This window comes from Lithobates pipiens, unplaced genomic scaffold, assembly GCF_037356315.1.
Source record: "Lithobates pipiens isolate NorthernLeopardFrog02 unplaced genomic scaffold, aLitPip1_a1.2 Scaffold_121, whole genome shotgun sequence".
Taxonomy (NCBI): Eukaryota; Metazoa; Chordata; class Amphibia; order Anura; family Ranidae; genus Lithobates; species Lithobates pipiens.
This window is the reverse complement of record NW_027507709.1, coordinates 92742-108651: the sequence shown is the minus strand read 5'-3', so window position 1 is coordinate 108651 and position 15910 is coordinate 92742. Positions and strand designations below refer to the sequence as shown.

The following is a 15910-nucleotide window of genomic DNA, read 5'->3' as shown; positions in this document are numbered from 1 at the left end:
CCGGTGACCCCTTATGCCTATATAAGTCGCCCCGCAACGTGTCCCCAACATTTCAGCGGGAGAGAGTGTCGTGTCAACATCGGAACTAGAGAAGAAGGAAGAAGAAAAAGAAGAAGATGGCGGCGACAATGCCGAACGAGAAGACCAGGCCAACACTAGCAAAAGAGCTGGAAGAAAATAGCAGAGGAGCCTGGCAGAAGAACCGGAGAGCAGGAGAAGAGGCCGGAAAGCGCAGAGAAATCGGAAGAAGACCCCTGAAGTCGGAAGAAGACCCCCAGGTGGCGACGATGACGAAGGAGAAAGCCGGGCTCCTCCACTAGCAAAAGAGTGGCAAAAAAGCAGAAGATAGCGAAGGATCCCGGCAAGAAGCTCCCTGAAGTTGGAAGAAGACCCCCGGAGCTGCCTAATAAACTACTTTAAAAACCTGTGTTGTGTGTTTTTTTTATTGACACTCCCCCCCACCGGTGAATGGGTAGGGGTACGATGTACTCCATACTCATTCACATAGGGTGGGGGGGCTGGGATCTGGGGGCCCCCTTATTTAAGGGGGCTTCCGGATTCTGATACCCGCAGACCCCGACAACCAACGGCCAGGGTTGTCGGGAAGAGGCCCTTGTCCTCATTAACATGAGGACAAGGTGCTTTGGGGTGGGGGGGCCGCAGGGCGCCCCTTCCCTAAAGCACCCACCCCCCCATGTTGAGGGCATGCAGCCTGGTATGGTTCAGGAGGGGGAGGGCGCTCGCTCGTCCCCATCCCCTTTCCTGACCGGCCAGGCTGCATGCTCGGATAAGGGTCTGGTATGGGCTTTGGGTGGACCCCCACTCCGTTTTTCGGCGTAGGGGTTACTCTTAAAACCCATACCAGGCGACGGGGCTCGCAAGGTGTCAATCTCGCCGATGAAAGCGGCGACATTGACTTCCTTCGCTAGTCCCGTTGTACCTGAAGTCACGTTCATAATGAACAGACTTTAGTCGGTGTGCGGGCAAGTCCGCTCATTTGGAAAGTCCGGCGGACTAGCACACAGACGGGCGGATTGTCCGCGGGACACTTTTGAGTCAAGTCTTCTTTCAAAGTCCGCCGACTTTTGGGAAGAAAAAATCTGCTGGAGCCCCCACACGGTCGAATTGTCCGCCGGATAGTCCGATCGAGTGTACGCAGCATTATAAGCAACCATTATTCATGAATGAAATAGATTCATTCAGTATGTTACTGGCAGTGGGCCGGTACACTCATCTGGTATCCTTTGGGTTATGACTCTTCCATGCAGAAACGCGTCAGTTTTCTGTGAGTTTTTATCCCTGTGGAAGGGTTCAGAAAAGGAAGATGTGATTGCATCTCTCTGACGTGACTATCGATTTGTATGACTAAACACCGGCTTGTCTGCCCCCCCCCCACCTAATACTGGCTGTCAGATTGCACCCCCCTCCCCCTCCTTCCTTATTTCCTGATCATGCCTGAATCTTTCAGGCTTTGAACAGGTGATTTCACAATGTACGGATGATGTCATCCCACATGGCCCCGCCTTCTTCCTCTTGCATGATAACGACAAAGAGAACATATCCAGTAAATGCTCCTTGATGAGCACATTGGCGGACCCAGCTCAGCCTCACACCCCCTTGTTGTGGCGTCACCCCCAACCCCCAGCCCTGTCTAAGTGCTTCCCTCAGATCAACGCCATGAGAAGGATGGGGGAACACACAGGGCAGGAGGGGAGCTTCTGAGGTAAGAGGATTTATTGGAATACCCTTAGCTGCTCTGCTGACTAGATTTCTTATCTTGAGTCAGGATATAAAGGTGTGTTGTACATAGAGAGCATGGGCTGCTGACATTGTGGGGAGCCCCCTAGTTTTCCCCCCCACACCTCTTATATTTCCTGTCCTTCTCTCTTACCCCCCCCGCCTTCTGGGACCTGTCTCTGCTCTATGCTTTCCTATCTTATGTATACCCATTCCTTTAAATAACATGTCTGGGGGGTGTCCTAATCCTGGGGGGTCCTAATTCTGGGGGGTCCTAATCCTGGGGGCATCATAATCCTAGGAGGTGTCTTATTCCTGGGGTGTCCCAATCCTTTGGGGTCTTAATCCTTGAGGGTGTCCTAATCCTGGGGATGTCCTAATCCTAGGGGTGTCCTAATCCTGGGAGTGTCCTAGGGTGTCCCAATCATTGGGGTGTCCCAATCCTGGGGGTGTTTTAAGCATGGGGGTGTTCTAATCCTGGGGGCATCCTAATCCTTGAGGGGTTTTCTAATCCTGGGGACATCCAAATCCTGGAGATGTCCTAATCCTAGGGGGTCCTAATCCTGGGAAGTGTCCTAATCCCGGGTTTTCCTAATCCTGGGGGGCGTCCAAATCTTGGGGATGTCATTTGATAGGGGGGTCAAATTTCTGGGGGTGTCCTAATCCTAAAGTTGTCCTAATCCTGGGGGTGTCCTAATCCTAGGGTGTCCTAATCGTGGGGGCGTCCCAATCCTGAGGGCGTTCTAATCCTGGGGGCGTCTTAATCTTGCTGGTTTCCTAATCCTGGGGGCATCCAAATCCTGGGGGTGTCTAAATCCTGTGGGTGTCCCAATCCTGGGGGTGTTCTACTCCTAGGGGTTGTCCTAATCCTGGGGCTGTCCTGATCCTAGGGTGTCCTAATCCTGGGGGCGTTCCAATGCTGGGAGTGTTCTAATCCTAGGTGTTGTCCTAATCCTGGGGCTGTCCTAATCTTAGGGTGTCCTAATCCTGGGGGCGTTCCAATCCTGGAGGTGTTCTAATCCTGAGGGCATCCTAATCTTGCTGGTGTCTTAATCCTGGTGGTGTCCTATTCCAGGGGGGTCCTAATCCTGGGGATGTCCTAATCCTAGGGGGTCCTAATCCTGGGTAGTGTCCTAATCCTATGGGGATCCTAATCCTGGGTAGTGTCCTAATCCTATGGGGGTCCTAATCCTGGGGGGCGTCCAAATCCGGGGGGCCTAATCGGAGGGTGTCCTAATCCTAGGGTGTCCTAATCATGGGGGTGTCCCAATCCTGGGGGTGTTCTAATCCTGGAGGCGTCTTAATCTGGCTGGTTTCCTAATCCTGGGGGTTTCTAAATCCTGGGGGTGTTCTACTCCTAGGGTTTGTCCTAATCCTGGGGGTGTCCTAATCCTAGGGTGTCCTAATCCTGGGGGCGATTCAATCCTGTGGGTGTTCTAATCCTAGGGGATGTCCTAATCCTGGGGTGTCCTAATTCTGGGAGCGTTCCAATCCTGGGGGTGTTCTAATCCTGAGAGCATCCTAATATTGCAGATGTCCTAATCCTGGTGGTGTCCTAATCCTGGGGTGTCCTAATCATGGGATTGTCCTAATCCTGGGGTGTCCTAATCCAAGTGGGTCCTAATCCTGGGGATGTCCTAATCCTAGGGGATCCTAATCCTATGGGGGTCCTAATCCTGGGGGGTGTTTTAATCCTAGGGTGTCCAAATCCTGAAGGGCATCCAAATCTTGGAGATGTCCTAATCCTAGGGGGGTCAAATTTCTGGGGGTGTCCTAATCTCAGGGGTGTCCTAATCCTGGGGGTGTCCTAATCGTGGGGGGCGTCCCAATCCTGGGGGCATCTTAATCTTGCTGGTTTCCTAATCCCGGGGGCATCCAAATCCTGCGGGTGTTCTACTCCTAGGAGTTGTCCTAATCCTGGGGGCGTTCCAATCCCGGGGGTGTTCTAATCCTGAGGACATCCTAATCTTGCTGGTGTCATAATCTTGGTGATGTCCTAATCCAGGGGGTTCCTAATCCTGGGGTGTCCTAATCCTGGGGGCGTCCTAATCATGGGATTGTCCTAATCCTGGGGGTGTCCTAATCCTGGGGGTGTCCTAATCATGGGATTGTCCCAATTCTGGGGGTGTCCTAATCCTGGGGGCATCGTAATCCTGGGGGTGTCCTGATCCTGGGGGTGTCCTAATCCTGAGGGCATCTGAATCTTGCTGGTGTCGTAATTCTGGGGGTGTCGTAATTCAGGGGGTGTCCTAATCCTGGGTTGTCCTAATCCTGGGGGTGTCCTAATCCTGGGGGCATCTGAATCTTGCTGGTGTCCTAATCCTGGGGGTGTCCTAATCCTGGGGGTCTCCTAATTCTGAGGGTGTCCTAATCCTGGGGGGGTGTCCTAATCCTTGGTGTGTTAATCCTGGGGGTGTCCTAATTCTAGGGCTGTCCTAATCCTGGGGGTGTCCTAATCCTGGATTTGTCCTAATTCTAGGGGTGTCCTAATGTGAAGTGACTGTAACTGTGAAGGGACATCCCTGTGTTGGCTTATATGCATGGAATTGTCATAAAAAGTGTTTGGGGACCCGGGTCCTGCCCCAGGGGACATTGATCAATGCTTATTGGGGCAGGAGCCGGTTTTAAAGTTTTAAAAACAGAAGTTTGTTTCGGGAGCAGTGATTTTAAAAATGCTTAAAGTTAAACAATAAAAGTGTAATATTCCTTTAAATTTCGTACCTGGGGGTGTGTATAGTATGCCTGTAAAGGGGCGCATGTTTCCCGTGTTTATAACAGTCCAAGTGAAAAATTACATATCTAAAGGAAAAAAAAGTAATTTAAAACTACTCGCGGCTGTAATGTAATGTTGCCCCCCCCCCCCCAGTCCATTACCAGTCCCTTTGGGTCTGGTATGAATATTAAGGGGAACACCGAACCAAAATAAAAACAAAAATTGCGTTGGAGTCCCCCCAAATTCCATACCAGGCCCTTCAGGTCTGGTATGGGTATTAAGGGGAACCCTGCGCCATTTTTTTTTTTTTTAAATATCGTAGGGGTCCCCCTCAAAATCCATACCAGACCTGATTTTAAGGGGAACTCCTTGCCAATTCTTTTTTTTTAAATGGCGTGGGGGGTCCTCCAAAAATCCATACCAGACCCTTATCCGAGCACACAACTTGGCAGGCCGCAGGAAAAGAAGGGGGTGAGAGAGCGCCCCCCCTCAAACCGTACCAGGCCACATGCCCTCAACAGGGGGAGGGTGCTTTAGGGTAGCCCCCCAAAGCACCTTGTCCCCATGTTGATGAGGACAAGGGCCTCATCCCCACAACCCTTGCCTGGTGGTTGTGAGGGTCTGCGGGTGGGGGCCTTATTGGGATCTGGAAGCCCCCTTTAACAAGGGGACCCCTAGATCCCGCCCCCCCGTTTGAAATGGTAACGGGGTACAAATGTACCCCTACCATTTCACAAAAAAAGTGGCAAAATGTTAAAAAAAAAAACACAAGACACACCTTGGGACAAGTCCTTTTATTAAAAAAAAAAAAATGTCCCACGAAGTCCATTCATCTTCTTCTCTCACTCTGCCGACGGACCGAAAAAGAAAAAAAAAAACCTGCGACCGACCCGCCTCCATGGGAGGCACCTGCCGTATGACGCATCCTCGTGGGTGACAGTTCTTATATAACTGAGGGCGGGGTCACATGGTGATGTTCCCGGGTGACCCCGCCCCCCACTGATGCATGGGCACTTCCTTATGGCTTTTCTGGGGTGTCAGAGGGGGCGGGGCCTCCGGGGTACGTCACCGTGTGGCCCCGCCCTCAGTTATAAAAGAACTGTCACCTGCGAGGATGCGTCATACGACGGGTGCCTCCCATAGAGGTGGATCTCTTTTATTTATTTTTTCGGTCTGTCGGCGGAGCGAGAGAAGAAGATGAATGGACTTCCTGGGACATTTTTTATTTTTTAATAAACGACTTGTCCCAAGGTGTGTCTTGATGTTTTTTTTTAACATTTTGACACTTTTTTTGTGAAATGGTAGGGGTACATTTGTACCCGTTACGATTTAATACAGGGGGTGTGAATGGTAGGGGTCCCCTTGTTAAAGTGGGCTTCCAGATTCTGATAAGCCCCCCGCCCGCAGACCCCCACAACCACCGGACAAGGGTTGTGGGGATGAGGCCTTGTCCCCATCAACATGGGGACAAGGTGCTTTGGGGGCTACCTTAATATCCATACCAGACCTGAAGGGCCTGGTATGGGATTTGGGGGGACCACCACGCAATTTTTTTTCAAATTTTGGTTCGGGGTTCCCCTTAATATTCATAACAGACCCAAGGGGTCTGGTAATGGACTGGGGGGGGACCCATGGCATTTTTTTTCAATGATTTTTATCTATATTGCCGAGACCGACAATTCATCAGCCGCGAGTAGATTTAAATGACTTTTTTTCCTTTAGAAATGTCATTTTGCTCTCAGACAGTTCTAAACACGGGAAACATGCGCCCCTTCACAGGCATACTATAGACACCCCCCAGGTACGAAATGTAAAGGAATATTACACTTTTATTGTTTCACTTTAAGCATCATTAAAATCACTGCTCCCGACAAAACAGACGTTTTTAAAACCTTTTTTGCATTGATCCATGTCCCCTGGGGCAGGACCCGGGTCCCCAAAGACGTTTAAGGACAATAACTTGCATATTAGACTTTAAAATTAGCACTTTTGGTTTTTCACGTTCAAGTCCCATAGACTTTAACAGGATTCCGCGGCTTTCGAATTTGCCCCGAACACTGCATAATGTTTGGTATCTGCAGAACATCCGAACAACCAAAGTTTGGCCTGAACTTATGCTCGGGCCGAACCGTTCGCCCATCCCTACTGAGGGGTGAAGGTGCGGGAATTAGGGTGATCTGGGGGTTGAAGGGGCAGGAATTGGGGTGATCTGAGGGGTGAAAGTGCAGGAATTGGGGTGATCTGAGAGGTGAAGGGGCAGGAATTGGGGTGATCTGAGGGGTGAAGGGGCAGGAATTAGGGTGATCTGGGGGGTGAAGGGGCAGGAATTGGGGTGATCTGAGGGGTGAAAGTGCAGGAATTGGGGTGATCTGAGAGGTGAAGGGGCAGGAATTGGGGTGATCTGAGGGGTGAAGGGGCAGGAATTAGGGTGATCTGGGGGGTGAAGGGGCAGGAATTGGGGTGATCTGAGGGGTGAAGGGGCAGGAATTGGGGTGATCTGAGGGGTGAAGGGGCAGGAATTGGGGTGATCTGAGAGGTGAAGGGGCAGGAATTGGGGTGATCTGAGGGGTGAAGGGGCAGGAATTAGGGTGATCTGGGGGGTGAATGGGCAGGAATTGGGGTGATCTGAGGGGTGAAGGGGCAGGAATTGGGGTGATCTGAGGGGTGAAGGGGCAGGAATTGGGGTGATCTGAGAGGTGAAGGGGCAGGAATTGGGGTGATCTGAGGGGTGAAGGGGCAGGAATTAGGGTGATCTGGGGGGTGAATGGGCAGGAATTGGGGTGATCTGAGGGGTGAAGGGGCAGGAATTGGGGTGATCTGAGGGGTGAAGGGGCAGGAATTGGGGTGATCTGAGGGGTGAAGGGGCAGGAATTAGGGTGATCTGGGGGGTGAATGGGCAGGAATTGGGGTGATCTGAGGGGTGAAGGGGCAGGAATTGGGGTGATCTGAGGGGTGAAGGGGCAGGAATTGGGGTGATCTGAGGGGTGAAGATTGTCAGGGCTGGCTTAGCCCTTCATCCTATGGGCTGGCCGCTCAGCTGTTGGCTAATTGCCAGCTCTCTTCTCTTTCCTCAGTTACCAGCTGTTCCCGATGATACTCGTCTGACCTGCCTACTTAAAGCCTTCCTTCTCACTCTTTCCTCTGCCTTCGCGTTGGTCACATCACAAGAAACCATCTCCTGCTGTTTGTTTCAAGACTGGATTGCTGACATCCCTCCTGGCTCCTTATCCTGCTTGCAGTTGCTCTCCTTGGATCCCTGACTTCTGGCCTGGCTGACTACCTGATCTGGTTACTGGACTCTGGCTATGCTTTGACTACGCTTTTCTAGTTACCTTTTTATTTTTATTAATAAACAAGTGAGATTTGATTGTACTTCTGTCTCAGTCTGTTTCATGGTTCCTGATAGGCGAAGGCCATGAATTCAGAAGATACAGTCAATCCACTTGTTGGTAATATTTTTTCCAGATTGGATGAATTGGATCACCGCATGGATCAGTTTTCCTTGGCGTTACAAACGCTCCTGAATCGCACGGCTCACCTGGATTCCTCCACGGTGGCTGCTCCGGTACAACCTGAGTTGCAGGCCATCCCTGCTGCTGCGCCAGTCTCTGTGCAGCACCCGCCTCGAGTATTACCCCTATAAGAGGTATGTCTGGTTCCTCTCCGCTTCCCCAGCAATTTGGGGGGGCGATCCAGTTCAATGCAGAGGGCTTCTCAATCAGGTTGAGATAGACTTCGAAATGCTGCCCCAGGCGTTTCCCACGGACAGAAGCAAAGTAGGTTTGGTGATATCTTTGCTTTCTGAGAGAGCCTTGGCCTGGGCTAACCCTCTATGGGAGACACAAAAACCTGTTGTCTTGAGTTACCCTCAGTTTGTGGCCTCCTTTAAAAGCGTATTTGACGTTCCGCACGCTCCGCTTCTGCTGCCAAGTGCCTCATGTCCATCAGAGTACGAGAACTGTTGCCGATTACGCCATTGAATTCCGTACTCTGGCAGCAGAGGTTGCTTGGAATAATGAGGCCCTCGTGGCTGCTTTTTCTCATGGTCTCTCGGATTCCATCAAGGGAGAGATCGCAGCCCGAGATATACCCACTGAGCTGGAGAGCTTGATCTCGTTTGCCATCCTCATTGACTCCAGACTCAGAGAAAGACTTTCTCTTAAGGAGCGCTTGTGGAAGCCTCCTGTACGTTTTCCTCCGAGCTTCGTAGTCCCACCCATGCCTCCCTCACCTCCCATGCCCCCCTCACCTCCCATGCCTCCCACACCTTCCATGCCTCCCACACCTTCCATGCCTCCCTCACCTCCCATGCCTCCCTCACCTCCCATGCCTCCCTCACCTCCCATCCCTCCCTCACCTTCCATGCCTCCCTCACCTCCCATCCCTCCCTCACCTCCCATGCCCCCCTCACCTCCCATGCCTCCCTCACCTCCCATGCCTCCCTCACCTCCCATGCCTCCCTCACCTAACATGTCTCCCTCACCTCCCATGCCTCCCTCACCTTCCATACCTCCCTCACCTCCCGTGCCTCCCTCACCTCCCGTGCCTCCCTCACCTCCCGTGCCTCCCTCACCTCCCATGCCTCCCTCACCTCCCATGCCTCCCTCACCTCCCATGCCTCCCTCACCTCCCATGCCTCCCTCACCTAACATGTCTCCCTCACCTCCCATGCCTCCCTCACCTCCCATGCCTCCCTCACCTCCCATGCCTCCCTCACCTAACATGTCTCCCTCACCTCCCATGCCTCCCTCACCTCCCGTGCCTCCCTCACCTCCCGTGCCTCCCTCACCTCCCGTGCCTCCCTCACCTCCCATGCCTCCCCCACCTCCCATGCCTCCCTCACCTCCCATGCCTCCTGGTACCGAGTTGCTCAGTGAAGATGAACCCATGCACCTGGGCTTCACGCGTCTCTCTGCGGATGAGAGAGCCTTTAGGAGGAGGGAGAGATTGTCCCTTTATTGTGGCCAGGCAGGTCACTTTTTGAAGTCTTGTCCTACCCGTCCAGGGAACTCCCAAACCTTGAGGTCCTGTCATGTACAGCCCTTAGGTGGCGTTGTTTCGTCCCCAGTTATCCAGAAGGATAAGCCCCTGGTTTCAGTCACCCTTTCTTGGGCTGAGTCGTCCATCGAGATACAGGCTCTAATCGACTCTGGGGCTGCAGGCCTGTTCATTGATGCTGCATTTGTATTGCAGCACTCGATTCCGCTGCAGCTGCGTGACACTCCACTTGCCATTGAGGCTCTTGACGGGAGACCTTTACAGCCTGCCCATGTGACTCATGAGACGGTTCCGTTGTCCATGGCCGTAGGGGCTCTTCAACGTGAGATAATCCAATTCCAAGTTATTTCCTCACCCAGGTTTCCGCTGGTTATTGGTTATCCTTGGTTACAGAGGCACAACTCCTCTTTTGATTGGCTCCGTGCTGAGGTTCTCTCCTGGTCACCACAATGCAGTGAGACATGCTTCCTGAAGGTATCCAAGGTCCTGTGCACCTCTTCACTCCCCTCCCTGCTGGAGGAGTACCGTGATTTTGGCGATGTCTTTGATAAAGGTCAAGCCGGTAGTTTGCCTCCACACCGGTCTTATGATTGTGCAATTGACCGTCAATCTGGTGCCACACCTCCTCGTGGCCGGGTTTACCCTTTGTCGGTCTTGGAGGATAAGGCCATGGAGGAGTATGTTGCTGACACACTTTCTCCAGGTTTCATCCGCAAATCCTCTCCTGCTGGTGCTGGTTTCTTCTTCGTGAAGAAGAAGAGCGGTGAACTGAGACCTTGTATAGATTATAGGGGTCTCAATCGTGTCACGATTAAGAATGCCCACCCGATTCCATTGATTATAGTTATTTGACCGCCTCAAGGGAGAAACGGTTTTCACAAAGCTTGACTTGAGAGGGGCATACAATCTCATGCGCATTAAGGAGGGCGACGAGTGGAAAACTGCATTTAATACCAGAACAGGCCATTATGAATACCTGGTAATGCCTTTTGGCCTTTGTAACGCCCCGGCAGTTTTCCAGGAATTTATTAACGATGTCCTCCGAGATTTGTTGCAGTTGTGTGTGGTGGTTTATCTCCCTGGAGAGCCACCACACAGCTCTCTGTCATGTACTTCAGAAACTAAGAGAGAACAAACTCTATTGTGAACTGGAGAACTGCGAGTTCCATCGTGAACAAGTTACATTCCTGGGCTGCTGGTTTTTCAATGGACCCAGAGAAACTGTCGGCAGTCCTACAGTGGCCTCGACCCGTGGGTTTACATCCTCTGCAGCGTTTCCTGGGTTTTGCCAATTACTATCGGAAGTTTATTCATAACTTCTCGTCTCTGGTCAAGCCTCTGACTGATATGACCAGGAAGGACGGTAACCCACAGAGTTGGTCTCCGGGTTCCATTAAGGCCTTTGAGACTCTCAAGGCTGCCTTTGTTTCTGCTCCTGTGTTGGCACATCCTGATCCTACGTTGCCTTTTATCCTAGAAGTTGATGCTTCTGAGACTGGAGTTGGCGCCCTTCTGTCTCATCGTCCTAACCCTGAGAGCGCTATGCATCCGTGTGGCAACTTTTCCAAGAAATTGTCACCTGCTGAGTGCAATTATGAGATTGGTGACAGAGAGCTGTTGGCGATCATTTTAGCCCTGAAAGAATGGAGACATCTCCTTGAAGGTACCACTGTGCCCGTTCTTATTCTTACTGACCATAAGAATCTCACATTCTTGTCTGAGGCTAAGCGACTCTCTCCCAGAAGGGAGCGATGGGCTCTTTTCTTGTTGAGCTTTAATTACATTGTCTCATTCTTACCCGGTACTAAGAATGTAAGGGCTGATGCCTTGTCACCACAATTTTCCTCCACTTCCAAGTCAGAGTTGGTTCCGGTGATTCCTCCTGCTCGTATCTTGGCTACGGTTCTCACCAGTCTTACTTCTCCTTTGGGTGACAAAATTCTTGCTGCTCAGGTCCATGCTCCTCCTGATAAACCTTGTGACCGCTGCTTTGTCCCAGAGAGTCTCCGTACTGCAGTGCTCCAGACTTACCATTCTCCCAAGGCAGCTGGCCATCCTGGGAAGAATCAACTCATTTGGGCCATTTCCCAACAATTCTGGTGGCCTAGTCTATGGGATGATGTTACTGCCTTTGTAGCTGCCAGACTCCACCACACCTTCAAGTGGGCCTCCAACAACCCATACCCAATGGAGAGAGGCCCTGGACCCACCTGTCTATGGATTTCATTGTGGAGTTGCCCAACTCCCAAGGCAACACTGTTCTCCTTATGGTGGTTGACCGGTTCTCAAAGATGTGTCATTGTATTCCACTTAAGAAGTTGCCCACCTCTAAGGAACTGGCTCCATTTTTGCTCGGGAGATCTTTCTCTTACATGGGCTACCCAAGGTGATTGTCTCGGATGGGGCAGTCAGTTTGTCTCCCGGTTCTGGCGAGCCTTTTGTGAACAGTTGGGAATCCAGCTTGCGTTCTCTTCTGCGTATCTCCCGCAGTGTAATGGGGCCGCAGAACGAGCCAATCAGTCCTTGGAGCAATTCCTACGTTGCTATATTTCTGACCATCATAACAACTGGTCTGACCTCTTACCTTGCACAGAGTTTGCTCACAACAGTGCCTTGAATTCTGCCACCCGATTGTCTCCATTTATGGTGAATTATGGATTCCAACCTTCCATGTTGCCTGACTCGTTTGTTCCGCAGAGTATTCCTGCATTAGAGGAGCATCTCCGTGGTCTTCTTTCCACTTGGGTACAAGTCTAGGAGGCTTTGCGTCATACTAATGATAGGTACAGACTCCATGCTGACCGCAGACGCCTGCCTGCGCCTTCCTACCAGGTTGGGGACAGGGTCTGGCTGTCATCTCCCAACCTCCGGCTTCGTGTTCCCTCACTGAAGTTTGCACCTCGGTTTATTGGGCCTTTCCATATCCTTCGCAGGATTAACCCAGTGACTTACGCGTTGGAACTTCCTCCTAGTATGTGCATCTCAAATGTGTTTCATGTCTTATTGAAACCGTTGGTCTGTAACCGATTTACCACCTCGGTGCCACGTCCTCACCCTATTCTGGTTGAGAACCATGAGGAGTATGAGGTACAATCCATTGTTGACTCCCGTAGGTTCCGTGGGCACATATGGTACCTGATGCATTGGAAGGGGTACGGTCTGGAGGAACGCTCCTGGGTTTCATCCTCTGACGTACATGCCCCTGTCCTCCTCCGCGGGTTCCATAGACGGTTTCCCCTCAAGCCTGGTTGCCCTCCGAGGGAGAGGGGTCATTGAGGAGGGGGTACTGTCAGGGCTGGCTTAACCCTTCCTTCTCTGGGCTGGCCGCTCAGCTGTCGGCTAATTGACAGCTCTCTTCTCTCTCCACAGTTACCAGCTGTTCCTGATGATGCTTGTCTGACCTGCCTACTTAAAGCCTTCCAGCTCACTTCACCTCTGCCTTCGCCTTGGTCACATAACAAGAAACCATCTCCTGCTGTTTTTTTCAAGACTGGATTGCTGACATCCCTCCTGGCTCCTTATCCTGCTTGCAGTTGCTCTACTTGGATCCCTGACTTCTGGCCTGGCTGACTACCCGATCTGGTGACTGGACTCTGGCTATGCTTGACTACGCTTTTTCTATTTACCTTTTTATTTTTATTAATAAACAAGTGTGATTTAATTGTACTTCTGTCTCAGTCTGATTCATGGTTTCTGACAAAGATGCAGGAATTGGGGTGCTCTGAGGGGTGAAAGGCAAGGAATTGGGGTGATCTGAGGGGTGAAGGTGCAGGAATTGGGGTGATCTGAGGGGTGAAGGTGCAGGAATTGGGGTGATCTCAGGAGTGAAGGTGCAGGAATTGGGGTGATCTGAGGGGTGAAGGTGCAGGAATTAGGGTGATCTGAGGGGTGAAGGTGCAGGAATTGGGGTGATCTGAGGGGTGAAGGTGCAGGAATTGGGGTGATCTGAGGGGTGAAGGTGCAGGAATTGGGGTGATCTCAGGAGTGAAGGTGCAGGAATTGGGGTGATCTGAGGGGTAAAGGTGCAGTAATTGGGGTGATCTGAGGGGTAAAGGTGCAGGAAGTGGGGTGATCTGAGGGGTGTATCATCACACAGCGATGGGCACCGGCACTAAGGTTGCTCGTGTTTGGGGGGGGGTCACACCTTTTCCTGAGTAGACAGAAGTCCTTGCACCGGTCCTGTCGATGGGATGTCACGTGTGGGGTATTTGGGAATGGATTCAGGACTTCTTATTTGCATTGTTGTGTTTTGTTGTCTTCTATCTGTTGTCATGTTTGCAGTTTGGAGTGTCTCCTCTATCTGATCGATGTGTACGGTGATTGTACGTATCGGTGGTGGCTTATCTATGGTGTGATAGATTGTCTGTCTTTTCTGATATTTAATAGCGCTGGGATTTTTTCATTAATTATTTGAACTGGTTTTGGATAGACTCTTCCTGGACAGATTTGTTGGATATTGACGTTTCGTACAGCTGACTTGATTCTTTTTGTTTCTTTCCCAGGTTTCTGAGATTGGACACAACGGAGACCATGCAGAGCATTAAGTGTGTGGTAGTCGGGGACGGAGCTGTGGGGAAAACTTGTCTTCTAATGCGTTACCAAACCAATACCTTCCCTGAGGAGTTCTACCCCAGGGTGCTTGATGACTACACTGGCCCCATTACAGTGGATGGAAAAACTGTGAGCCTAAACTTGTGGGACACAGCAGGCCAGGAAGAGTATGACCGAATAAGGCCATTTTCTTACATCCAGACAAATGTCTTCATCATCTGCTTCTCCATTGCCAGTCCACCATCTTACCAGAGTGTAAAGCACAACTGGTATCCTGAAGTGCACCACCATTGTCATAACATTCCCATCATCTTAGTGGGCACCAAGAAGGATCTAAGAACCAACACGGATGTCATCCAAAAGTTACAAGAGAAGAACCATTTACCAATCACCCACCAACAAGGGGTCAGCTTGTCCAAGCAAATTCACGCAGTGAAGTACATGGAGTGCTCAGCGCTGAACCAAGAAGACATCCAAGACGTTTTCTCAGAGTCAGTGAGAGCCGTTCTCAACCCAGTAAAAAAGAAGAGTCCATGTGTCTTACTGTGAAAAGAAGATGCCTCCAAGATGACGATCTGCTCACTGGGACCTCCTCGTGCTGGTCTCAGATCAGAAGACTTTGTCCTGAAGAACCACAACCTACGTAGACCTCAAGGATTTCGGACTCTTCTATGTGTTCCTTATGTAAAATGTCCATTAGACCAAAGAAGCCCCAGATGGAGGTGAATATTTCAGACCGCCAGCAATCTCTCCAATGGTTTTGTCTGTTCCGGTCATATTTCAGACTGTTTAAGGGGTTATAAACCCTAATTGTTTTAAAAAAAAATAACAAACATATTATATTTACCTCCACTGTGCCATTTGTTTTGCACAGTGTGGCCCCCAAACCTCATCTTCTGGGGTCCCCTGGCAGCACTCTCGGCTCTTCCTCGCATCGGTAAACCCCTTTGGGAGAAGCGCTCTCTCTGGGGGTTACCTTGCGGGCGTGCTCCCGTGTCCAGCATTTGCGTGCATAGACACAGAATGCCGGAAATTGGTTTTGATGGACAACAGCGGGAACCAATGGCTGCACTGCTATCAATCTATCCAATCAAGAGCCGAGAACCCCAGGCAGAGAGGTAGAGAGCGTCTCCGCCGAGGGAACGAACGGGCTCAAGTGAGTACAATGGGGGGGCTGCATAGGATGCATTAGGGTGAAAAAACACGAGAGTTTACAACCCCTTTAAGTCTTGTCTGGCCACTCTCGTCAGTGCTCCAAGAAGTCCATTGTTTCTAGAATTGACTCACTGTTTGCAGAGACATTCTCCTCCTTCAACAAGTGCGCCAACATCCTCAAGGGCCCCAACTTAGCCACCAGATGACTAACCCTAAGGACACAAATGACCTGCCTTGAGCATATTCATATTTCTTTGTTTTCAGAAGGCCTAGTTTCCTTACCTCAAGTGTCCTTAGCCCTTATCAGCATTGATACCAGGCTGTTGTTGGCCTATGCTGCTCATTTATTGAGGAGAACTTCCGTTATTATAGTGAAGCCTTACTATAGTATAAGCTATGAGGAAATCCTTGTTGTTATACTCTGCTTGTCTGAACATTACTTGACAATATACTTTGTTACTTTGCCACAATGCCTCGAGTCTCATTTCAGGGTGATCCTAAAGTATTATCAAAAATGATTAATGTCTGCCTATTGACATGCATACCTGAGGTTTTATTGGTGCTGGGGATTTTACCAAGGTCAAGAACTGATGCATGCACTGTCACTGCTCACCATCCTCATGGCCTCCTCAAACAGTGACAGGACAGTGCATGCATCCCTGATCATGCCCCACTGGCGTGGTGAGAAAAAACCGAGCTCCCCTGACCCTGTCCTGGTGCCGTAGTCGCACAGGTACTCATTGATGGCCCTCTGCT

General features: G+C 50.9%; 1 protein-coding gene across 1 annotated transcript; it reads left to right on the top strand.

The window, feature by feature from the left end:
• Positions 1-1553: 1553 nt before the first annotated feature.
• LOC143973822 (rho-related GTP-binding protein RhoG-like) lies at positions 1554-15624 on the top strand. The gene is made up of 2 exons (XM_077474704.1): positions 1554-1723; positions 13951-15624. Exon 2 carries the CDS (start codon positions 13979-13981, stop codon positions 14546-14548), a length of 570 nt encoding a protein of 189 aa, XP_077330830.1. The 5' UTR covers positions 1554-1723; positions 13951-13978; the 3' UTR covers positions 14549-15624.
• Positions 15625-15910: the final 286 nt, after the last annotated feature.